The sequence below is a fragment of the Staurois parvus genome, unplaced genomic scaffold (genome assembly GCF_062004578.1).
Source record: "Staurois parvus isolate SC_StPar_1 unplaced genomic scaffold, SC_StPar_1.0 ptg000304l, whole genome shotgun sequence".
Taxonomy (NCBI): domain Eukaryota; kingdom Metazoa; phylum Chordata; class Amphibia; order Anura; family Ranidae; genus Staurois; species Staurois parvus.
The window spans coordinates 1,538,016-1,564,501 of NW_028318100.1; the positions used below are offsets into that span (position 1 = coordinate 1,538,016).

Consider the following 26,486-nt stretch of genomic DNA (forward strand, 5'->3'; position numbering starts at 1 on the left):
AGCACTGATCATCAGGGTGCACTGATGATCAGTGTAGCCCCCGCAGTGTTAACGGTCAGTGCCCATCAATGCCAGATGTTAGTGTTCATCAGTGCCACGTGCCAGTGCCTATCAGTACCACATCAATCCCACATATCAGTGCCTACCAGTGCACATGAATGCAACATATCAGTGCCCATCTGAGCTGCCTTTCAGTGTCACCTATCAGTGCCACCTATCAATGCCAGTCAGTGCCACCTATCAGTGCAAGTCAGTGCCCACTATCAGTGCCCATCAGTGCTTCCTAACAGTGCCAGTCAGTGCTATCAGTGCCACCTATCAGTTCCATATATGAGTGCTAGATAAAATAAATAGGGTATGCGGCGCTATAAGATAAGACTCATACAGTCAACCTTATAACAGTCAATCGAGCATAGACAATTCATATAATGTATATTAGAGAAGATAAATCCATAAAATGATGACAGCAAGGCACTCAACATACTCCAAATCCAGTCCGACCTCTGGAAAATCTAGTGCGATTATGCGCTTACCACAAAGACATACAAACTGAGCGTTGTATGTATAACATCATAGAGTGGACATCAAGGTCTGGTCAGCAGTTTAGGAAGCATCCGGTCACCATGGTGGACACTCGGGGATGACGGAACACACACTCGGGGGTCACTGCAGGCTCACCGGCAGGTCCAACGATGTCCAGACTCCTAATGGCACTCCTCCCAAAAGCTCCACCTTGCGAGGCCTCAATCAGCAGACAAGCTAGGCCAGGCGAGTCATTTCCAGGGAGATCATTGAGAAAAAGGCAGTCTGAAGTGACCCCCGAGTGTGTGTTCCGTCATCCCCGAGTGTCCATCATGGTGACCGGATGCTGCATAATGGCACTAGATTTTCCAGAGGACTAAGGAGTAAGTTGTTACTTGAGCAATTATTGATTGAATTGTGTTCCAGAACGGTTGGAGCATTGGGCAGTCACACCATATGTGTAGAATTGTACCAGCCGCTTGGAAGAATCTCCAACAGCTACATAAGGCTCAACATAAGGCTACATAAGGGTTTAATGCTACATTGAAGTTGGCACTTAAAATCAGAATGCCCGATTGGAAAGTTGTTAATGCTTTCGCAATTTTATGGAAAAAGCTAACTTGCGCCATATTGGGGCTGTATATGTTAGCTAGTGTGATCGGCCTGTTGTAGAGGAGACCTTTAAGGAAGAGGAACCGACCCTCTGAGTCCTCAAGAGAATCAGTATTCGTAAGCGGGAGTCTTAGACATTAAAATGGATACACCTTTTGCTTTCACCTCTGTATTAACTGCATGATATACTGTCGGGTACATTGCATTGGAGAATTTAGGGACACGGTCGGCACAGAAGTGAGTTTCCTGAATGAAAATCACATCTGCTCGTAAGCTTTTCATATAAAAGTCAATAGTTGTGAGTTTTTCAGGCAGATTTAGACCTCTAGCTTTGAGAGATGCCACTGAAAGCATATGAGAAGCATGCAAGGTTGTGGGAGGCATTGTCTCCTATGTACGGAGGGAGCGTCGGTGTGTTTTATCTATCACTGAGGGAAGTGAGTAATAAACAGGGGAAACAAGGTCAGATATTTAGAGTGACACTTCAGAGAGTTGCAGACCAAAAAAAAAAAAAAAAAAAGGGGGAGTGGTGGGATAAGGTAAGAAAAATAGAGGGCGGTAAGGAGAGAAGGTGGAGACAGGAAAGCAGGAGAGGGGCAGAAAAGAGGGCTAATAAGCATCTCTATTCAATCATATAGAGTACGAAAGGGGGTGAACAGGAGAACTGGGCAAAAAATATAATAAAAATCCGGCGACAGGGTAGTCCAGCTACTCCGTCCTTTATTGTTGTCTTATGCGGTTATTGCTTTTGTTGTTGTTTTGTTTTACTGTTTGTGCCCTGGTGCAGACAGGTTCAGTCGGACTCTAGGGAGTTCACTGTGTGGGGTTGTGGGTGAGCCCAGTTGTTGCTTTGGTTTATTTGCCCACCCCTCCTTTGTGGTACTGCCTTGGGATGTCCCTGTTTGGTCAAGAATAGAGAGACTGTATCCATCAATGAATGTAAAAGAAAATCAGATTTTTTGTTACCATAAAATCCCTTTCTCTGAGGTCATTGACTAACTGGCTTGCCTATAGCAGAGAATGGGTTTACTGCCCATAGGAGGTCCCAATTGTTTTTCTGCTTCATGTTCTACTTCTGTAGGTAGCAGTATAAAACTGTTTGGTCAAGAATAAAGAGAGAATGTGTCCGTCAGTGAACTCAGAGAAAGTAATTTTACGGTGAATAGTAAAAAGCCTGTTATATACAAATTTAAACTTGACTGTTATGTGTAGAAAAAGGCAGTTGATACCCAGCAATTGACCACAAGAAACCAATAGGCACATTTGCAGCATGGTATGTTGGTTTCAGTACTGAGAATCCAGCACTGGGTGTGGGGCCTTTTGGTGTCAATTAATTAAGTTCTGCAGTGTGTTCTTTAAATCTGTCAAATAAATATGTGGAATCAGCGCTCAGCAGAAAATATACAGCAGCTCACACTTAAAGGTCAATACGCCAAACCCTTCAAGATGAAATATACTTAATAGTGCAGTGTTTACAAACAGTTCTCTCCTTTTTGCACGTTATACTTTTTAAAGTATAATTAACAAATAAAGAAAGATAAAGGTTAAGTGACAATAATTTAGTCGGGGGGCGTGGCTTGAGCCCGGAGGATGATGGCCGCCTGTTCCCGGAGCTCCGACATATGGAGGACACAGCACCTGTCACAAGCAGGGAGAGCTGACCGTTACATGGGGAAGGCTGATAGGAAAGCCTCCGCCCCACGATCGCGGTCCTCCCGCCCGATGAGTGGTCCCCCAAGCCACAGCATACCGGAGCTATTCCGGTCCCAGGCCCTGGAGCACACTGTGGCCTCCTCCCACTCTGCACACAGAGCATCCCACTCTGCACACAGAGCATCCCACTCTCGTAGCAGGAGCCCAGCTGCAGCTGCCACAACACATCCCCCAGCAGGATCCCCTCTCACTATAGGGGATCTTAAGGCAGTGGCACTAGATATTTGTATATTGACATGCAGGCAGTGGAACAAAGATTAGAAGCAGTGGAAGACAAAATCATCACACAGGATCTTGCCCTACATTGATATGTGCAAACTGGTAGATTGTCAAGGTCCTACCTTTCCTCAGACCTTGTGCTGCTCCATGTCCTGGCATCCATCTTAGGTGTCTGCAAAGCATTGTGGGATCCTTTATGCTTTCAGCCCTCTGCGGCTCCTCCCCCCAGGAGGTGGCGGCTTATCACATATACAGTAAGTCTGCTGTTTGTGGCTGTCCATTGCATTCGTGTCCTGTCTGTTGCACAACAGAAAGCTCCTATTTAGCTACTCATTGCTTTCCTGGATACCAACTCGGCTTTGGCTAAGACTCCTCCTGGCTTCTGACCCCGGCTCTGGCGACCATTCTTCCTGGCTCCTGATCCCGGCTCTGGCGACCATTCTTCCTGGCTCCTGATCCCGGCTCTGGCGACGATTCTTCCTGGCTCCTGATCCCGGCTCTGGCGACGATTCTTCCTGGCTCCTGATCCCGGCTCTGGCGACGATTCTTCCTGGCTCTTGACCCCGGCTTTGGCTACGATTTCCACTGTTGGACTTGCATAGACTCTTGTCTTATTTTTATATTAATAAACCTACCTTTAATTGCACCTCCTTGTGTGCAAACTCGCCAAAACTCCTAACTACCCTGAAGGGGCTCCCGAAAACCTTAAATAGCAGCATGAAAAAACTCTGCGGCAAAAGCTAGCATCCGCAGATGCCAATACATTAACCTTATAAAAATTTGTAAAAGTGTGCACAAATGACCAGGTCACCAACCTTGCAACTGTGAGAAAACAGACGCCTCATGTAGGAACACCCTGGAGGCACTAACCAGGTGGAGGGCTACGTGATGGGAAAGGGAGGCTCCTGCCCCTTAATGGCATGGTCACTTGCAGAATAAAATGGGAAATAGTGACAGAGGAGGCAGTCATGCCTTTCCTTGGACCATCCATTAGCACAAAGAGGCAGTCGGACCTCCAGAAGGTGGCGGTCACAGATAAGTACACACAAACCACTCAGACCATGTCTTAGGAGTGCAAAGCCATGCCCTTGGGGTGTGAGGCAGAGGACACAATGGAGAGACAATGGTCTTTTCAGATGGAAACCCAACACCACCTAAAGAAGGAAAGAAGGGGATGGATGAAGAACCACCTTAGAGATAGATAGAAAGGCTCAAAAGGACAAAGCTGCCAATTCAGACACCTGCTGAGAAGAGGTGATGGCGAGCAGGAAGGCAACATTCTTCTTTCTAGCTACACAACCCCCTGTCCCTCAGAACCTAGCTCTCAAAAGCCTCCTGAAGAGGCAATAGCCAAGGAGTGTTTGTAACCAGCCGCACCACGTTGGCATACCACAGATGAGGCCAGTCCGGAGCCACCAGAATAGCTGGAATTCTTTCATACTCTATCCTGCTCAGTAGATGAGGAATCAGCTTGAGGGGAGGAAAATGGTCAAGAAGAAGGTACTGATCCCATGTCGCCACCAGGGCATCCATTGTATCTGCCAGAGAATCTCTCGTTCTTACAACAAACATCAGAACCTTTCAGTTGAGGAAGAACACTCCAACAGATCCATGTCCAGTGACCACTACTGAAGACAAAGCTGTTGGAAAACCTCAAGCTTCAGGGAGCACTCCCCCGATCAAGCACCTAATCATTGAGGTAATCCGCCTGCCAATTTTCAACACCAGGGTTGTGCACGGCTGACAGAGCTGGAACAAACCATTTCGTCCACCGCAGAAAGTGAGAAGCCTCCAGCACCGCTGCTGCACTTCTCATACAGTCTTGATGTCTGGTGATGGTGGTGTTCAATTGGATCCTTATCAGAAGACCCCTGAGGAGATCTGTCTAGTGCTCCAGAGACAGCCTGATTGCTCCAAGCTTCAGGTACCCCCCTGGGGTAACCCCTGCTCACTGGGGGCTGTCTTCTGCACATAAAAGATACTCACCCACCCAGCGGATGCCGCTGCAGGTGGCACCACTGTACATGGGACCCTGAAGGGAAAGAGGTAGAAAGGACACCCCCAGACCAGACGAGAGGGAGACACAACAGGTAAGACACCACCTGCCTGCCAAGAGGAACGGTATGCTGCCCACATTCTGCTGACCCTATGTCTTTCACAGAGAAGTCCACCAAAGAGTATCACATACTGCACCAGTCAAAGTTTACCAGGGAAAACAAGACGGCTGCTGCCAGCTACACAAAAAAGGTCACCAGCAAAATGGCAGCCTGGCCTGTCTCCAACAAAATTGCCACCAAAATCACCAGGCAAAATGGCTACGGAGGCTCCAAAAACATGGCTCCACGGAGGGAGAACGACATCCACACAACCCTACCAGAGAAGTACACACCTACTCCTCCACTGCCCCAGGGGGACTCAGGCAGTTCTGATGATTGAACTGACAGGTAGGAGGGGAGAAGCGAAGGGTGGGAGGGATACCAGCAGCTAGGGGTGGGGGGGACCCTGCAGGACCGAACACCCCAGTAAATACCTGAACCCCACAGGGAAGGGACATCTACTTATCAGTCCAGCAGAGCATGCGGGTAGGGCTCCCATGACAGACCTTCCTCTCCATCTAAGTGGGGGGGGGGGGGGGGGGCTGTTGGCCAGAGTAACACTGACATGGACTTCAGTGACATTTAGCTCACTGGCCACCCTGGTGAAGGATGGTGCTGTCACAGCTGACCCAATGCGTAACTAAAAGGTGTGGGTGCGATCGTTGGCCAAACTGGGGTGACCACTGGATCTAGATCATCTAGCCTGTCACCCAGACTGGCTGTTGATAGAGCTAAGCAAAAAATAAATAAATAAATAACCCCCCCCCCCCCCCAAAAAAAGAAGAAAAAAAAAAGTGTGTGGAACCACAGGTTCCAGCAGGGAACCAGGTACATACTCCAGAACACTAGACAGAAATAATTGGCTTGCTTATAGCAGAAAGGGTTTTTTTTTTACCTAGAAAGGAGTGCCAATAGGAGGGGCCAAGTTGTGTCTGCATAGTGTCCTACTCATGTAGGTGGCGATTTAAAACCCTGTTTGGTCAAAAAAGGAAGCAGAGAGGCTCTGCCTGTCAAACACAAGAGAAAAAAAAACATATACATACACACATACAGTATATATACATACAGTATATATAAATATATATATTTTTTAATTACACTTATCACACACACATTATACAAAAACAAAAATACACGCACTGTTCACTTACCTGTCATTAGCCCAATGTAGCAATAACTGTACAAAAAAATTTCATTCAGACTGGGAATCTTGGTTATCATGCCAACAGATGAGTGACTTGAAAATGAGGCCACTTCCTGTTTCTTGGCTCGGCTGAATTCTTGCACCTCATTTGCCAAGCTCACAAGCTGAAATACATTAGCAGAGACTGTAGATAACACAACTGAAGGAAAGAGTAACACAATATATCCAGATTGTCATTTTGTTGCACACAGCCTAATGCATGAGGCGACATGAAATAAGTTTTCAGTATTTTAGAAGCGTGTTAAAGTGTTACTAAACCTACAACAGTAAATTCAATCTGTATATGCAGTAAATAATGCTTGTTATACTCACTGTGGAACCTGAGGGGTTAATCCTCTGCATTGTGTAAAAAGGTGCTTAATCCTGTCTTCTCTGATCCTCCCCTTCTTCCACAGTCCTCAATCCATCTGCTGATAGTACAGAGCCCTATGAGACACTCTGCACATACTTAGTTTGGTGTGTATTGCTAGGAGTTTTTTTTTTTTTTGGGAGGGTGCATGTGATCAAGACAGGGTCAAGCAGCACTGTCCAAAAGGGTCAGGGGTCATGAAGCCTCAGAACAGTCAGAGAATGAAAACTCTTCCTATAAGCTTTAACTAGTGCTCGGCCAGACAGAAGTCACAAGACTACTATATACTGCTGATGAGAAAAGGTATTTAGCAGAAAATAATTGCATTTCAATGTTTTGTGCACTGTAAGAGACCAGATATAGTGAATGCAGGGTCACGATGGGTTTAGTAACACTTTAAACCCCCACCTGTACCAATAAATTGCTAGTCCCTGAACAGAGGAATTTTGATATACCTGTAAATTCCATATCTTCAAGCACGGTACAGGACACAGGCAGTGTATTCATACACCATGGGTTACAAGCTCGTACCATCAGGGGATTGTACACTAGCAAGCTTTTGAGGACACATGTTCCCTATAACCCTAGCCCACTCCATGAATCTTCAATTTTATAGCAAGCAATGCAGAGCAACAATGAGAATTTAAGGAGGGTGTCATGTAGCTAATGCTTCACTTTATGATATGAAATCAAGGGGTCAAAATACCTCTTAATCTTACAGTACATGACAAAGGCAGCATATCCATACACCATGGGGCATCTCCAAGCAACGAATACAAGATTAAGCAACAAATGGAACCGTGCCAACAGGCCCAATAAACAGGAGTAAACCCCATGTTCAGATTGCTGCTGCTAGATCCTTGCGGCTGAAAGCTGCATCTGTGAAATACTGCACATCCACCTGGTAAAATTTGAGAGATTATGAACAGAAAAAGAGGTGTGGCCTGTGACGGGCACGGCGTCAGACCCCAGCCCTTCTCACCAAACTCGTGACCGAAGGACTAGCCAATCTAAAACCGTGCTGTCAGGTACATAACAATGCCACGCCCAGCTGCACCCTGCACAAAGATTTTTCCAGCTAATGGACTACAATCTATGTACCTGCAGCCTGGACGCTATTGTTCCTGGGTCGGGTAATTTACTCAATTAACCCTTCACACTGCCACCACCTCCTTTTTGTATAGAGAAAGAGGAAACTCAGCAATACACTAGGATGATTGGTTAACCGTCAGTATTCCGCTATCTCTACAGACCGGTTATACAGAGGGTTAAATACTCATAATATAAATAACTATTAGTAGTGCAGCGCTATAACTTGTAAAATGCTAATACACATATATATATAAACATGCAATATAAGTAATACCCCTATCATGGGGTTTATCTGTGTCCACTCTCAGTGCTGTGAGAAATGCTATACAGTGAAGTCCACACACTATATCGGACTCTTGAATGACTCTTTAGTGCATGTGCTCCACACTAAGTGCAAACAAACGAGGTGTCAATCCTAAGTGACAGGGGTGCCCCCTCACCTTCCTGCCCAGGCCCCTCAGGACCAATGAGCCAAATGATGCTTTATTGTTCCTCCACAGACCGTCAGATCCTCCTCAGCAGTAATGGTGGGACCCTTTCTTTAGTAATGGAATTTAGAACCTCTCCAAATACATTCCCAGCAAGGCAAAGAAATCCAGCATAGTGTAAAACCATTTATTTGCATAAAATGTAATAAACACTTAGAAATTCCTACTCACACTTTAGTAGGTGTAAAACCGCTTTTTCACCACGCTATGGGTGTACTGCATGCATGGATTCTGATAAGGTGTACCAAAATGGCGCCTACGTCGGACGTGACGTCACCGCGTCAGCCGCGTCACCGCTACGACTCCTCCCACGAACATATCTACGCGTTACGTCACGATTGGACCACGTGACTTCATCAGGATATACGCCCATCATGGGCCGGCTTTCTATTTATCTCTCTCCCCGGCCAATTGCATGTCTAGGGGTGGTGGTCTAGCAGCCATTTTCTTGGAGTTCGTCCTCATACCTCAATTTAAAGACAGTTATCCTACAGCCCAAAGATTCTGTATGATCTCTTGCTCCATATTGCTCTCGACACTCCCTATAATACTCTACTACAGGGTGCCATCGTAAGATCCCTCGCTTTTGCATAAAGAAAATAGATTTATTAAAATAGATTTATTAAAAAACATCAATAAAATGAATTATAAATAAAAATATAATTTGTGTATATCAGCTAATAGGTAACCAAAACCCCCATTTATTAGACTACAGAATACCACTATCTGCAGTGTATACCGATAGTGTGATGTCACAACTCAATGCGGATGATAGAAAAATAAAAATAAAAACACATAAAAATCATATAATAAAAAATCATGTAATACAATATGACTTTTGTATAATCTAAACCATTCATAAAGAATATCATTATAACCTTAAACTGAAGTCACATGCTCTACTCAAATATCCATATAGCGGTAATACTTTTGTATCACCCTCACTGCATCATAACCTGATCATACACTGATCCTATATCGTATCTATATCACGTAAATAGGCTCAGAGGCCCTATTCATGCCCATAATGACATTCCAAAACTCTAGACCATATCCTAGAGTGAAAGGAAAGGGGCAGACTAATATGAATACAACCGAAACATCTTCTGTTAATACATCCCCAGAGAAAGAGTGCAAAAAAGAAATACCAGTAGTAGTAAGAAACAATGAACAGCATAAACAATCTTACCAGCAACAAACTTCACAAGTATATCATACTCCAAATAATAATAAGGGGAAACCCAGGAATGGAGGGCCACAAAGTAATAAATATCAGGGGAAGGGATATGGGAACCAGTGGAAACCATATTACCCACAACCCAGAGTACAATATCAACCAAGAATGAACCAAGGACCTCAATATAGACAAGAATACAGACCATCGAATAGAAATCAAGATTATGAATCAAATGATAGGAACTATTATGATACAAGAAGCCCCATATCAATGTATAACCAATATGAACCATTACAATACGATCACCCACAACAAGGTTTTTTAGAGAGGGGTCATATGGGAAGAAGTCCCGGAGGAGAGAGAATGAAAAGCCCCCCAAGAGGAGGAGGGGATGCAGAGCAGGGACAAAAGAACAAAAGAAAAAGAGACCAATAGGGAGGGGAGTGTTCAATCTTAGTGGTGTAGAACTGTCGAGGGAAGAAATAGAAGTTTTAGATAAAAGGACTTAAATATGCCCCCCCTAAGGCTGCTAATAAATTTGACATATATATTGATATGCTCAAATTTACGAGGAAATTGAATATTAAAAAATATTTCCTAGGGCTACCTAGTACCACAAATACCACAAGACAAAATATTAGCACTATTACCCATACAAATTTGAGAAATAAATCCCTTTTCAATCCACAAATCTCCAGAAATAACCAAATTGAAGTTTATAAGAAGATGGTCTATCATGATTTGGAGAAATTGAAGATTTCTCATATATCTAGGAATAAGATGATTCAAACAGGCATTTAGAAATTATCACAAAGAAACAACATAGTAATTAGACCAGCGGATAAGCGAGGGGGAATTGTGGTCTTGTCAAAAGACCACTACCTACAAGAGCTAAACTCCCAACTATCAGACACCACTACTTATAAAACTCTCCAGAAAGATCCAACTACAACATATAAAAAAGAATTAAAGGAACGAATAAAGAAAGGAGTAGAAAGTAAAATTCTGACAAAGAAGGAATCCAGATATTTGATACCGGATACATGCAGGATTCCAGTGATTTATTTAGTCCCCAAGATACATAAGGACCAGCAAAATCCACCAGGGAGGCCGATCGTTAACGGCATATATTCGATCCTAGCCCGATTGGGGCAATACATCGATATACAGTCATGGCCGAAATTGTTGGCACCCTTGATATTTCTCCAGGAAATCATGTATTTCTCACGAAACGTATTGCATTAACACATGTTTTGCTATACACATGTTTATTCCCTTTGTGTGTATTGGGACAAAACAAAAAAAGGGAGGAAAGAAAGCAAATTCGACATAATGTCACACAAACCTCCAAAAATGGGCTGGACAAAAGTATTGGCACCCTTTCACAACTGCGGATAAATAAGAATGTTACAAGCATGTGATGCTCCTGTAAACTCACCTGGGGCAAGTAACAGGTGTGGGCAATATAGAAATCACACCTGAAAGCAGATAAAAAGGAGAGACGTTCACTTAACCTTTGCATTGTGTGTCTGTCTGTGCCACACTAAGCATGGACAACAGAAAGAGGAGACGAGAACTGTCTGAGGACCTGAGAACCAAAATTGTGGCAAAATATCAACAATCTCAAGGTTACAAGTCCATCTCCAGAGAACTAGATTTGCCTTTGTCCACAGTGCGCAACATTATCAAGAAGTTTGCAACCCATGGCACTGTAGCTAATCTCCCTGGTCGTGGACGGATGAGGAAAATTGATGAAAGATTGCAACGCAGAATAGTCCGGATGGTGGATAAGCAGCCCCAAACATGTTCCAAAGACATTCAAGCTGTCCTGCAGGCTCAGGGAGCATCAGTGTCAGCGCGAACTATCCGTCGACATTTAAATGAAATGAAACGCTATGGCAGGAGACCCAGGAGGACCCCACTGCTGACACAGAGACATAAAAAAGCAAGACTACAGTTTGCCAAAATGTACTTGAGTAAGCCAAAAGCCTTCTGGGAAAACGTCTTGTGGACAGATGAGACCAAGATAGAGCTTTTCGGTAAAGCACATCATTCTACTGTTTACCGAAAACGGAATGAGGCCTACAAAGAACAAAACACAGTACCTACGGTAAAATATGGTGGAGGTTCAATGATGTTTTGGGGTTGTTTTGCTGCCTCTGGCACTGGGTGCCTTGACTGTGTGCAAGGCATCATGAAATCTGAGGATTACCAAAGGATTTTGGGTCGCACTGTAGGGCCCAGTGTCAGAAAGCTGGGTTTGCGTCCAAGATCCTGGGTCTTCCAGCAGGACAATGACCCCAAACATACGTCAAAAAGCACTCAGAAATGGATGGCAAAGAAGCGCTGGAGAGTTCTGAAGTGGCCAGCAATGAGCCCAGATCTAAATCCCATTGAACACCTGTGGAGAGATCTTAAAATTGCTGTTGGGAAAAGGTGTCCTTCCAATAAGAGAGACCTGGAGCTGTTTGCAAAGGAAGAGTGGTCCAAAATTCCGGGTGAGAGGTGTCAGAAGCTTATTGATGGTTATAGGAAGCGACTGATTTCAGTTATGTTTTCCAAAGGGTGTGCAACCAAATATTAAGTTAAGGGTGCCAATACTTTTGTCCAGCCCATTTTTGGGGTTTTGTGTGACATTATGTCATATTTGCTTTTCTGCCTCTGTTTTATATTTGTTCCAATACATACAAAGGGAATAAACATGTGTATAGCAAAACATGTGTTAATGCAATACCTTTTTTGTGTGAAATACTTGATTTTCAGGAAAAATATCAAGGGTGCCAACAATTTCGGCCATGACTGTATTTCTACAACCATTAGTCAAAAATACTCCAGCTTACCTTAAAGACACAAAACATCTTATCCAAATATTGGATAATATTCAGGGTAGTGAGGAACTTTGTCTAGCCAGTGCCGATGTCTCATCACTATACACCATCAATCATGAAGAAGCCATAGCCTCCACAAGATGGGGCCTAGGTAAATTTAGTAGCCTGATAGAAAGACAACAAGGTTATATTATTGATGGTCTTGATTTTTGCCTAATGCACAACTACTTTTGGCACGGACATCAATATTACCAACAGATTAGAGGAGTGGCAATGGGGGCTCGGTTTGCCCCCAGCGTTGCCAACCTTCATGGCTCACTGGGAACAGGATGCAGTATATTACCAGACTCCAAAACAATTACTATTATATAAGCTGTTCATTGATGATGCAATTATCCTATGGGAAGGAAATAGGGATTCCCTACAGATATTTCTAAATACCCTTAATAATAACAACAAGAATATTAAGTTCTCTTGGGAAATAGACACAAAAACAATACATTTCTTAGATTTGAGCATTAAAATTTAAGGAAATAAATTGATCACCACCACATATTTCAAGGGAATTGATTGTAACGGATATATTCCGCTAGAAAGCTGCCACTTTCCTTTGTGGCTTTTTAACATACCCAAAGGACAATTTGTGCGACTGAGAAGAAATTGTACTAGGGAAGAGGACTATGACCAACAAGTCCAAATCCTGAGCAAACGGTTTGAGGGAAAAAGGGTATAGAAAGGAATTTATTTCCACTAAAATTGAGGAAGTAAGGAAGACAAAGAGAACCCAACTCCTCACAGATAAAAATAGAACACAGCAAAGTGATGATCAAGTACCTATTATTTTGGACTTCAATGTACAATATAAGAAAATAGAGAAAATCTGTTTGAGACATTGGCCTATACTTAAATCTGACCCAGGTCTGGAAAAATGTATATCTGAGAAACCTAGATTCATATATAGAAAGGCACCATCAGTGAGGACACAATTAGTCAAGAATGTGATTGATCCTCCCAGGGTCAATCAGCGAACCACAGTAATTGATCTTAAAGGATTTTATCCCTGTAAGACATGTTATGCATGCAAGGAGACCAATGGTATCAACATAAGAACTAAGCAGTTTCAGGCTAACAACACAGGAATTACGTACACTATTAGAGATTTTATGCGGTTTGCAATACATAGGGAGGACAAAGCAACCAATGTGGAAAAGGATTAGAGAACATGTGCAAAATATTAAGAAGGGTGTTTCGAAGCACAGTGTATCTAGACACTTTTCCACACCATCAAAATGATCCTTCGTCACTCCGATTTTGGGGCATAGAGAAATATAAGGGTCACTGGAGAGGGAGTAATATGGTTAAAAGCCTTAGTCAGGCGGAGTCCAGATGGATCTTCCTGATGAGGTCACAAGTTCCAAGGGGTCTAAATGTGGACTTCAACCTCAAGTGCTTCATCAGTGACTTCTAAATAGCATCTATATATTTACATGTAATCTGGAGATTTATCCGCAACGACTAGTATGATGTATTTATGGGTAATATGTGGTGGATTAGTGTATTCTACAAGTATGGGATAGAACTTTCCTTTCACTCTAGGATATGGTCTAGAGTTTTGGAATGTCATTATGGGCATGAATAGGGCCTCTGAGCCTATTTACGTGATATAGATACGATATAGGGTCCGTGTATGATCAAGTTATGATGCAGTGAGGGTGATACAAAAGTATTACCGCTATATGGATATTTGAGTAGAGCATCTGACTTCAGTTTAAGGTTATAATGATATTCTTTATGAATGGTTTTAGATTATACAAAAGTCATATTGTATTACATGATTTTTTATTATATGATTTTTATGTGTTTTTATTTTTATTTTTCTATCATCCGCATTGAGTTGTGACATCACACTATCGGTATACACTGCAGATAGTGGTATTCTGTAGTCTAATAAATGGGGGTTTTGGTTACCTATTAGCTGATATACACAAATTATATATTTATTTATAATTCATTTTATTGATGTTTTTTAATAAATCTATTTTAATAAATCTATTTTCTTTATGCAAAAGCGAGGGATCTTACGATGGCACCCTGTAGTAGAGTATTATAGGGAGTGTCAAGAGCAATATGGAGCAAGAGAATATACAGAATCTTTGGGCTGTAGGATAACTGTCTTTAAATTGAGGTATGAGGACAAACTCCAAGAAAATGGCTGCTAGACCACCACCCCTAGACATGCAATTGGTCGGGGAGAGAGATAAATAGAAAGCCGGCCCATGATGGGCGTATATCCTGATGAAGTCACGTGGTCCAATCGTGACGTAACGCGTAGATACGTTCGTTCGAGGAGTCGTAGCTGTGACGCGGCTGACGCGGTGACGTCACGTCTGACGTAGGCGCCATTTTGGTACACCTTATCAGAATCCATGCATGCAGTACACCCATAGCGTGGTGAAAAAGCGGTTTTACACCTACTAAAGTGTGAGTAGGAATTTCTAAGTGTTTATAGCGTTTTATGCAAATAAATGGTTTTACACTATGCTGGATTTCTTGCCTTGCTGGGAACGTATTTGGAGAGGTTCTAAATTCCATTACTAAAGAAAGGGTCCCACCATTACTGCTGAGGAGGATCTGACGGTCTGTGGAGGAACAATAAAGCATCATTTGGCTCATTGGTCCTGAGGGGCCTGGGCAGGAAGGTGAGGGGGCACCCCTGTCACTGTGGATTGACACCTCGTTTGTTTGCACTTAGTGTGGAGCACATGCACTAAAGAGTCATTCAAGAGTTCGATATAGTGTGTGGACTTCACTGTATAGCATTTCTCACAGCACTGAGAGTGGACACAGATAAACCCCATGATAGGGGTATTACTTATATTGCATGTTTATATATATATGTGTATTAGCATTTTACAAGTTATAGCGCTGCACTACTAATAGTGATTTATATTATATTGTATTGTATGACTGGGTTGTGGCATTTCAAGTGCCAGCTGCTTAGCAATAGGGGATTTAATAGCGTAGGAGGTATACTATACATTTTTTTAGTTTACTTACAATCTAAATACTCATAGTAGCGTTCTCTTTAGAGGCAGGGATTCGTAAATTGCAATACAGAGCTATATAAACAGTTCAACGCTTTTAGAAAGTAAGATTTATTACCAAAAGGTTAAAAGGGTGCAGTACGAATATTTACATAAAGATGTAACCAATATATATATATATATAAATATACAAAGCACAACAACACAGCAAACAGATAACAGAAAGAAGTTTAGGTAAATAAGTACTTGCCAAATAAATGTCTGGGGTTAAGCAGTTCCAAGTCTGATGAGCAAAAAGAAAAAGGATTTCTGGTCTCTGATCTGGTTTCATTGTTGCCGCGAGATTCTCCTTTGCGTTGTGTCCGATAAATGTTATATCAAACGGTCCTCACTTGTCTGACTGCTCCTTTTTCCTACACAAAATCAACTAGTATCTTCCTACCACGACAAGCCAATACCTTATTTGACAAGAGGATTGTTAGGCAGAGCTCAGCATCGTACGCTGCTTGCATTCCTGAGGGAGGGGGGAAATCGGAGGAGGGAGACTGATTTGGGAGTTTAAGAGAAATACCAAAATGTAGTTGTTTTGAGCAGAATGGATGACTGCGCCCATCTCTGTGTGCATAATTGTGACACAGCCCAACAGAGTTCATGCTCATGTTGTACACAGATTAGTCTTGTCAATTTAAGAAGGTGCTCAAAAACAACAACTTGGTATGTGTTTAACAAACCTGTCCACAGAATCTCTTTCTTCCGTTTAAATCGCACCACAATGGACAAGATTATAGACTTGCACAAGGCTGGAATGGGCTACAAGACCATCAGCAAGAAGCTTGGTGAGAAGGAGACAACTGTTGGAGTGATTATGCGCAAATGGAAGCAATACAGAATAACCATCAATCGCTCTAGGTCTGGAGCTCCATGCAACATTTTGCCTCACGAGGTAAAGATGATCATGAGAAAAGTGAGGGATCAGCCCAGAACTACATGGGAGGAGCTTGTGATTGAGCTCAAGGAAGTTGAGACGACAGTCACCAAATAAACCATTAGTAACAGAATACGCTGCCATGGATTGAAATCCTGCAAGGTCCCCCTCCTCAAGAAGGCACATGTACAGGCCTGTCTGAAGTTTGCCAATAAACATCTAAATGATTCAGAGATGGATTGAGTGAAAGCGCTGTGGTCAGCGGAAACCAAAATTGTGCTATCTTGCATTATCTTGACTCGTTGTGTTTGGAGGAAGAATAATGCTGACCATGACCCTACATACATCATCCCTACAGTCAAGCACGGGTGGTGGAAACATTATGCTTTGGGGCTGTTTTTTGGGGCATCTTTGCTGCATTGAGGGGCCAATGGACGGGGCCATGTATTGCAAAATCTTGGATGAGAACCTTCTTCCTTCAGCCAGAAGGCTGAAGATGGGTCAAACACCACCAAGGCAACAAAAGAGAGTGTCAAGAAGAAGCACATTAAGGTCATGGAGAGGACTAGTGAGTCTCCAGATCTTAATCCTATAGAAAATTTATGGAGGAAGCTGAAACTTCTAGTTGCCAAGTGACAGGCAAGAAACCTTAAGGATTTAGAGAAGACCTAGAAAGAAGAGTGGATAAAAATTCCTCCTGAGATGTGTGCAAACCTGGTAACCACCTACAAGAAACGTCTTACCTCTGTGCTTGCCAACAAAAGGTGTCAGGAATGGACTCACCACAGGTGCTGCTGGGGCTCACCTGCCTTGTGGGCTGCAGTACCAGTGCTTGCCAACAGGTGCTCTCAGCAGCCAGAATCTCACTACTGCAGTCAAGCCATCACCTGAGGCTGATTGCAGGAGGTGTATTTAAGCAGGACCAGGCCTGCAATCAGTGCCTTGGTGTTTGTTCCCATGAGCCCCTGTACCTGCATCCTGTCTGCTTCCTGCCTGCACCGACCCCGGCTATTCCTGACCACTCTCCTGCCTACTCCTTTGTACCTTGTCTGCCCGATAGTTACCAACCTGGCCTGCCTGACTACGTTTGTGTTCCCGCACATACTGTGATCTGTTGGAGGTTTGGTTTTTGCACTGTGTGTTTGGGTGTACTGCATAGTCTTTAATAAATTATATTGTTTTATACCATACTCGAAGCCTGCGTTTCCCTGTGTCAGTCCACACATCTCTGGTCATACCTGGATCCCTGATATAAGGTTTCTCCACCAAGTAATAAGTCATGCTTTGCTTGGGGATAAAATACTTATTTTACTCACTGAACTGCAACTCAATTTATAACATTTGTATTATACGTTATCAAGCTTTATGTCATAGTTTATCCTATATATAGTCACGTTTTTAGTCCCATATTCATTTTTGTGGCTCTGGAGCTATTTCTACTTGATATTACGATCGAGTTAATAACCTCGGTCCCTGTATCTATTCGGCTGACTTGCCGGTCTTCTGTAAAATGGCACCCATTGCGTGCATGTGGCTATAAATAGCGGGCGATGTCGGCGGCAATGTCATCCCTTTGACAACGTGCTTTCGCACAAAAGGCGTCAGGGAGGAGCCTTGCCGTGCTGACCTCAGGCCGCCGAAGCTGCATGTTGGGCCGGCGGCCATCTTTGAAGCTGTTACCATTACCACTGCTCTGTAAGCTTACTGTTTATCTATACTTACCTGGAAACTGTGCCAATTCATATTAAACTACTACACTATCAAAGTACCTTTGTCTGGTGGCTTGTATCTGAGCCATTTAAGGTGGACTAGTACCAGTTTGGCAACCTGTTTTTCCTGGTGGAGACGCATAGAAGGAGCTGTCCCTGTATGCTGAAAGGGTCCGGTTTGTGAGGTCTGGAGTGCCTTTCCTGTGTGTGTGTACCAGTGGAGCCCCCTGCCCCTGACCAGAACCCTGATGACCACCAGTGTTCTTCCCGGATATAATTACATGCGCATTAATATTGCGCTTCCGATGAGTGCAAGAACACCATTTTTATATCACAAGAAGTCACAAGTATGGAAGTTTGATTCATCGCCTTTATTGGACTACCTATTTATCAGGATATCTTGGACTGTCATCTATTTTACTACGATATCTTTTATAGTGATCACCATATATACAGTTCACTAATGTATATATCTGCCTGATTGACTTATCCATTCACGTTTTTTTCTCATCACTCAGTTGACGACATTTTCGGTTACACTTACCTAGCACATTCATTTGTCACTTTCGCATTTAATTTTAATTTGTAGAGCTGCATTTATATTTCTATTTTGTCTGAGGATATAGGAGTTCATCCTTTATGCTAGCGGTTTATTTGTTTTGAGCGTTCGCTTACTACACCTTTTTAGCTTATGATTTTACCTCTATTAATTGAGCTGCTGTTTTTAAATATTCATTTATAGATTTATTCTTTTATTATTGGTTTCAAATTTAATCTATTTTAACATGGATGTATTTGAGCTAAGATCTAAAAAGGTTCACCGTTACAGAAGAGGTGTTCACATATGAGGAAGAGGTTGATAATTTACATGGACTTTTTATACATTTATATAATCATACCACCTCTGAAATAAGAACACTTTGGGATATTTCATTTTTAGAAAAGTATGTGAAGGATGTGGTGGTTTATGTAAGGATATATTTTATTTATAAAGGGCGTGTCCCTTTCCCTTAGATGAAATATTACAGTGCCTCCAGCCGTTAAAATACGGCAAATATTTAGTAAACCAATAATTTGGACACCTTGATAATTTGATCACCACTTATTACTATACCTTGAATTCTTTTAGCCAATATGATTTCGTACCATACACACAAAATTTGCCTTATAATAGATAAATATAAAAATTTATTTATGTACAAAAATTATATATATATATTAACACAAAACGCAAAAGACTGGTGATAAATGAATATTGGTACACACAATCAAAGATATATCCTACCAATGTAAGACACAATAATAAGGTTTCTAACTAATTAAATCAATATCACAAATTTTTTAAATGATCTGCTTATTAAATTTATTAATAATTAATAATTTTGAGTATCTCAAAGGTTATATTCTCACAAGCCGTGGCCATAGGATTGCAAGAAGCTATCCCTTGATATATTATACTCTGATTATTAATATTCAATAAATTATGAAATATAAAAAAAATTTATAATATGACACCACACAATTTCGAAACAGTAAAACAGGGTCTCTCTACATATATCTCGAACTACCCAATATTGTTGTGATACACTAAGGTAATTCTATGATTCCACACAACAGAGAAAATAGGTAATGCAAAATCAAATAAACAATCTCACCGCACCCGGCATTCAGACTAGGAAACTCTCCCGTGGATTTAGCTGGCAGTGGAACGCCTTTAGAATGACGACCACAGGGGAAATTGAGATAGAGTTCAATAGTGTGGGAGAATGTAGGAAGTTATAAGGACAGAGGTTTAGCAATTTAGTAAAGTTTTAGGAAGTTTGAAAGTATGGAAGAGTGGTTATAGAGAGGTCTCTTCAGATGTCTTCAGAATCAGGTCTTTCTTCAGTCAGGTTTTCTTTTGATGAGGTCTTTTCTTTTGATGAGTTTTTCTTTTGATGATCTTTTTCTTTTGATGAGTTTTTTTTTTTCTTAAAGGTACAAGGGCTTTTATACCAACTAATCCATTGTTCTAAGATACCTTCCCACCAGGCTTCTTGATTGGCTAGTTGAGAAATGTGTGTACATAAGCTATTTCTCACCTGCCCGCCAGGTGGCGGTCATGTATCATAGAACAATTTGAGTATTTGAGATGACTCATACCTCGGGTGGAATCTTAAGGTAATTTCAGGGATCAAATATACGGCTTTTTCCAGATATAGAAGTGATCATACCTATAATATTCATAATAGGGACCATGGAATAGATGTGTATATTCAGTTATTCCTTCTTGAAATACCATCCTGTCTGTTTCCTGATAAGACATATCTAATGCTAGTTTATAATACATCTTTCTTTCTATCATCTCAATACTCAAGTTAGTGATATATAGTTCCCATTGCTGAATATTTGGTGGTGTGTAAAACCTATCCTTCATAACATCTCATTTATAATATGTTTTTGGTATACCTCTGTGGATGGATACATTCAATTCTTAACCTTGTGTCCTGAATTTTGTTTTAGAATCACATTTTCTATGTGTAGGGAAAAACTCTCCGTTTGCCTGGCTCTTGTATTGGAGTCACAGTAAACAACTGTTAATGCTTTCACCCTTGGTGGACAATAGCATATTGTGATAGTTTGAGAGTTCTGTTGGTTTATCACACTCTGCAAGGTTTGGGTAAGCTCTCAGACAATCAGTTTGGTTCCTCTATTGTCATGTCCAGACCTTGTATATGTTTACCTGCTATAGAAGTCTGAATAATGGTGTTTGACCACCTGTAGAACTTCAAATAGTATATTTGTCTCTAGGAGGAAAAAAAAATCCTTCCACCCATCGTTTACATTTCTCTAGCTAGATGGTCATTCGACTTTCCAACCAAGACAAATTAACCCTTAACATCCGGCTATGCTGACTTGATGTTATATAGGATTATGTCTTGATAAATCATGTTTTTGAGACATAATTCAAAAGGTCCACAACAAGGAAGGTATGGTCCCAAGATCTTTGAGGTGTGATATCCCACCTGAAACTGATGACATAAATAGCGATATTGAGTGGTATCAGTTTTTTAACAATATGGGTTTGGATCTCCTCAAATTTCTGATTCTAAAGAAAACAACGTGTGCATCTTGATACAGAGATAAACAAAACAAGAGAGAAACTAGTTCCCTATATGAGTAGAGAGGAGTACAAGATAGAATCGGATAAATTGAAACTCCATATGGAGAATACTGAGAGCAAAAAATCAAGAAGAGAAAGAAATTCTTGGGATCTTAAAGTCTACAAGGATATGTAGTCTTTAAATGGCAAATCGCTAAACAAACCCCCCAACCAATCCCTCCACACAACTACCCTCACCAACCCCCCATAGGAATTAAAAATGGAAATACTGTTCAACAGAATTCACGATATTTGCATAATACTCCCTCAAGAGGCTTCCACACACCCACTAAGCTATATCAGACAACCCCTAGAAATAGGAATATCAAATTCAATATTCCTGTTAACAATAGATTTGAGCCCTCCATGATTTTCATGATCCGATATAGGGGATAGAGATATGAGGATTCATCCTCAAAATCCTGTTTACCAACAGAATGATTACCATAAAGTTAACAGGCAATACACCAGATCAAATGGACAAAGACCCAATCATTTTGTTCACACAGGGCAATCTAGACCACGCATCCCTCATGAAGGGAGCCAAAAAATAATGGTCACCAATATCCCCCTCCACATCAGAATTCTTATAATGGGGTACTAACAGACCTCAATATACTAGTAATAGTGGATCTTATTATTCTCCACGCCCACAGAGAACTAACTCTGGACCACATTACCAGTATCCTATCAATCAAATTTATAAACATAACGATTATGCAAACAATTGAGACAACCATAATGAGAACACTGTACAATATAATCATTACCAGAATCCAACATCACATAACCAGCAAAACCATTTTTTAGGAGGGAGCCAATCAAGAAAACGAAACACACGAGTAGAGGAAAGTGAGGGGGAAAGAGAATTAACAGACCAAGAAAAGGAGGACTTAGATAAGAATGGTATATTCAATCTAAGTCAGACTGTTTTAACCAATAAGGAACTGAGTTTGCTCAATAAGGGCCTAAAGTTTGCTCCTAAATCAAAGCTGAATAAATTTCAGACGTTTATTGATGTGCATAGGTTTACAAGAAAATTAGCTATCAAAAGACATTTTAGTAACAACCAGTTGACTAGAGATGGTTACAATGCTGATATCAAATCCTCGCACCTTAAAAACGCTCCCCTCTTTAATCCTCCCTTGCACTCACATATCAACATTTTTTGGAATATGATGATCAATGATTTAGAAACCCTTAAAATAAAGAAACTGACAAACAACATAACATCAAGAAAGGTATTTGAACACTCCTTGATAACAAAGACCTAGTTATTCGTCCTGCCGATAAAGGAGGTGGGGTTGTTGTATTGGCCTATGTTGAACAAGAACAGAATGTTTTGGATTATGCAAGTACGTAGAAGTTACTATTTAAAAATCCAGTACTCTCCTATAAAAAGGAACTGAAGAATTTAATTAAAAAAAGGTTATGATAAGGGTATTCTTGACAAAAAAGGAAAAGGATTTTTTATGTCCCACAGTCCCCAAACTTCCAGTTCTGTACTGTCTACCTAAAATTCACAAAGACCCCATTCACTCACCTGGAAGGCCAATTGTTAGTGGGATAGGCTCTCTATGTTCCCGGATTGGTGAATACATTGACTTTTTTCTCCAACCCCTAGTTACTAATACTCCAGCCTACCTAAGAGACACCAAACAGGTATTGACAGATTTGAAAAAAGTTAAGACTTATACTTCTACCTATCTGGTCACAGCGGACGTAGTGTCTTTATACAGTAACATCAAGCATGATGACGGGATTTTAGCTGGTGAATTCTATCTAGATAAGGTGAAGGATATTCCCCAATGGCAAAAATCATTTATTTTAGAATTACTGAATTACACCATGAACCATAACTATTTTTGGTTTAATAGTCATTTTTATTTGCACACCAAAAGGAGTTGCTATGGATGCAAAATTTGCACCCAGCTTGGCTAATCTATTCATGTCATGATGGGAAGAGGATATTATTTACTCTACAGGCCCGAATTGACCTTTTATCATCGTTATATTGACAATATTTTCCTCCTATGGAAAGGGAATGATTAACACCCTTAATTTTAATAATTTGAATATTAATCTAACTTATCAATACGACCATGTGGAGATTAACTTTTTGGATCTAACTCTTAATAATGAAGGTACTAGAATTATTACTAAAACGTTTTATAAAAGTACCGACCGCAATAGCTACATACCTATGGACAGCTGTCACCACCCGTCATGGTTGAGAAACATTCCCAAAGGGCAATTCTTACGAACACGAAGAAACTCACAATTTAAATGATTTTTATACACAAGCTAACATTTTAAAGAACAGATTCATTGAGAAAGGATATGAATCAAAATATTCAAGTAGCTAATATAAACAGAACTGACCTTCTCACCTCTAACAATGGTGACAAAACCACACGTTTATGTCAGTTTGTCACCAATTTCTCAGTACAATATAAGGACATAACTAAAAGTCTGAGGAAAAATTGGGGAGTTTTAAAAAATTACCCGGTGCTAGGCAACATCCTTCCTGATAAACCAGAAATTGCCTTCCGTAAGTTAAAAATAATTTGAATTGGAACAGCGCTACCCCAACACTACACTACTCCCTCACTGTCTTATCCCAAATATGGATGAAATAAACCAATGCAGTTCAGTGAATACAACAAGCCATTCTTTCGCAGTTCATAAAGTGAGCCGATCCGCTAAGTGATCCATAGTGGAACAAAAATTGAATAATGTGTAGATAATGAAACGCCAGTGAAAGAAAAAGTTCTGATGGGACTTCAATATTTATGAACTATAATAAATATAAAAGGTGAATCCCTAAATGTGGGATCAATACTCGCACTAAAAGGAATGGTGACTACAAAGGCTGTAAATTAGCCAAAATTAGTGAAAAATAGTGAATCCCTGAATATGGGATCAAATATATCACATCATTGTGACAAGTGCAGTGATAATAATCAACATAAAATGTGAATCCCTAAATGTGGGATTAAAATACATTAATATTAACCACTAGGGGACCGCCCGCAGTACATATACTACTACAAGGCGGCCCCTGTGCGCAGGATCACGTATATAAACATGATCCTGCATTCCGGGGTAGGGGCACACGCGAGGTGCGCGACCGCACTACCCGCGGCACCTATCGCGGCTGCGGGTGTCAATCACTGGGTCCCGGCCGGTGATTACCTGCTGGAGCCCAGCAATTGCCGGCAATAACTGACAGAGGAAGGCTGCATTGTTCTATATGGAGCTTTCCTCCCTGTCATCTTTCAGCACACTGTTCCGGGATCACTGGACACATCCTTCCGGGACCGTGTAACAGAGGTGCACACCCCCGCCCCCTAGTAAAACACTCCCCTCACACAGTTAACCCTTTGTCTCCAAAAGTTAACCCCTTCCTCCATAGTGCCATTAGTACAGTGTCAGTGTTTTTTTTTGCACTGATCACTGTATTGGTGTCACTGGGGATGTCAGTGACCCCAAGTCAGTACCCCCCCCCCCCCCCCGTGTCAGAACGTCTGCTGCAGTCCCGCCATAAGTCGCTGATTGCTGCCATAAAAGTCACTTATCGACACTTTTATTAGTATTAAAAAAATCCAGTATCTATACTGCCATTTGTAGACGCTATAACTTTCACGTAAAACAATTAATTTACACATACTGGAATTTTTTTTTAGCAAAGACATGTTGCAGAATACATTTTGGCCACAATTTATGATGAAATTTGATTTTTAAATTTTTTTACTGGACATGTTTTATAGCAAAAAGTCCAAAATATTGTTTTTTTCCTCAAAATTGTCAGTCTTTTTTTTATAGCGCAGCAAAAAAAAAAAAAAAAAAACGCACAGGCGATCAAATACCACAAAAAAAAAGCCCAATTCGTGGGGAAAAAAGGATGCAAATTAAAATTTTGGTGCAGCGTTGCATGACCGTGCAATTGTCAGTTAAAGTAACACAAACCACTTATGTAACCGCTTCCTGACTGCCCTATAGCAGAAATACTGCGACAGGGCGGCACAGGTGCACAAAATCACATACTGTATATAAACACGATTCACGCTCCCTTGGTTTTCACGCCCCTCCCAGATGTGTTTGAATGGATCAATATCTTTGATCAGATCAGCACTATACCAGCGTTCACATTAGTATAGGGTCCCCAAAAACGCAGCGTTAGTGGGAACAGCCCCGGCACCTGCGTTTAGCCCCTACGCTACCCCCCCTTCTCCCCCAGCAAGTGCAGTGCCAGTAGGTCACTGTCACTTGATACATTGCACACAAAACCGCAGTGTTTGCAGAATCAGGGCTGATCTCTGTTAGCACTTGTTTGTAAATTTTGATGACTCTCATATGCAGCAGAGTGCCAGTAATAGTGCTGCACTACCTTTTGGTGAACTGGCGAGCACCAGTGGTCTAGTACATCCTGGTCTTTCACATACCTCTTAGATTGTAAGCTCCAAGAGGCCCTCCTAACCCTCTTGTATTGAACTGTATTATCTCCCGTTATATTGTAAAGCCCGGAGCAAACTGTTGGCACTATATAAATCCTGTATAATAATAATTCCAGCACTGCAGCACCACTTGACGACGTGGCGAGTCCCATAAGTGCAGTACAAGCTGGTGCGGTGGTGAGCACAAGTATTGTCCCACAACCACAAAGAATTCGCACACAGGCCCGTAGAGCCCCTAGTATCCTGCCAGATGTGCTTGCAAATCCCGATTGGCAGCTCACAAATTCTGCAGCACCCGTAGCATTTAAAAACATTTTATATGCACAACAATGTATCGCCGCCAACCAAAATTCAAACCTTGCCAGACCATTCGCATGGAAACACATTACGGTTTTCAAATTTATATTTTTAGGGCCTAACCCTCAACATAGGCATTACTAAAAAAATGAATTGCGGTTGTATTGGTCCACAGACCCGATTCATCATATGCTGCTGTGGCCAGGCATAGATATGAGAGTATAATGTGTTTTATGCATTTCTACGACAATACATTGTCGTCCTTGAGGTGACCCTGAATTTGACCGGCTACACAAAATTCAGCCCCTCGTAAATCACCTTAACCTAAAGTTTGCAGATGTCTATACTCCCCAGCAAAAAATCTGCGTTGATGAGTCCCTGATTCATTTTACTGGCCGTCTGGCATTCAAACAATTTCTCCTCAGCAAGCATGCCAGATATGGGGGCAAGATGTAGAAGACCTGTGAGAGGACAACAGGCTATACTTATACATTTCGGATTTACGAGGGAAAAGATAGTCACGTGGAGCCCCCTGGATGCCCAGACTACATGGGGAGTAGTGGCAAGATAGTTTGGGACTTGGTGTCATCCTTTTTCCATATGGGTTACCAC

General features: G+C 41.6%; 1 protein-coding gene across 3 annotated transcripts in view; it reads right to left on the reverse strand.

The window, feature by feature from the left end:
* MBOAT7 (membrane bound acylglycerophosphatidylinositol O-acyltransferase MBOAT7) overlaps positions 1–26,486 on the reverse strand; it is a 598,958-nt gene that overhangs the window by 229,360 nt on the left and 343,112 nt on the right. For all 3 annotated transcript variants that reach the window (XM_089683323.1, XM_089683324.1, XM_089683322.1), the window contains one exon: positions 6,314–6,470. In XM_089683323.1, coding sequence (XP_089539449.1) covers positions 6,314–6,470 — 157 coding nt within the window. The remainder of the gene's footprint in view (positions 1–6,313; positions 6,471–26,486) is intronic.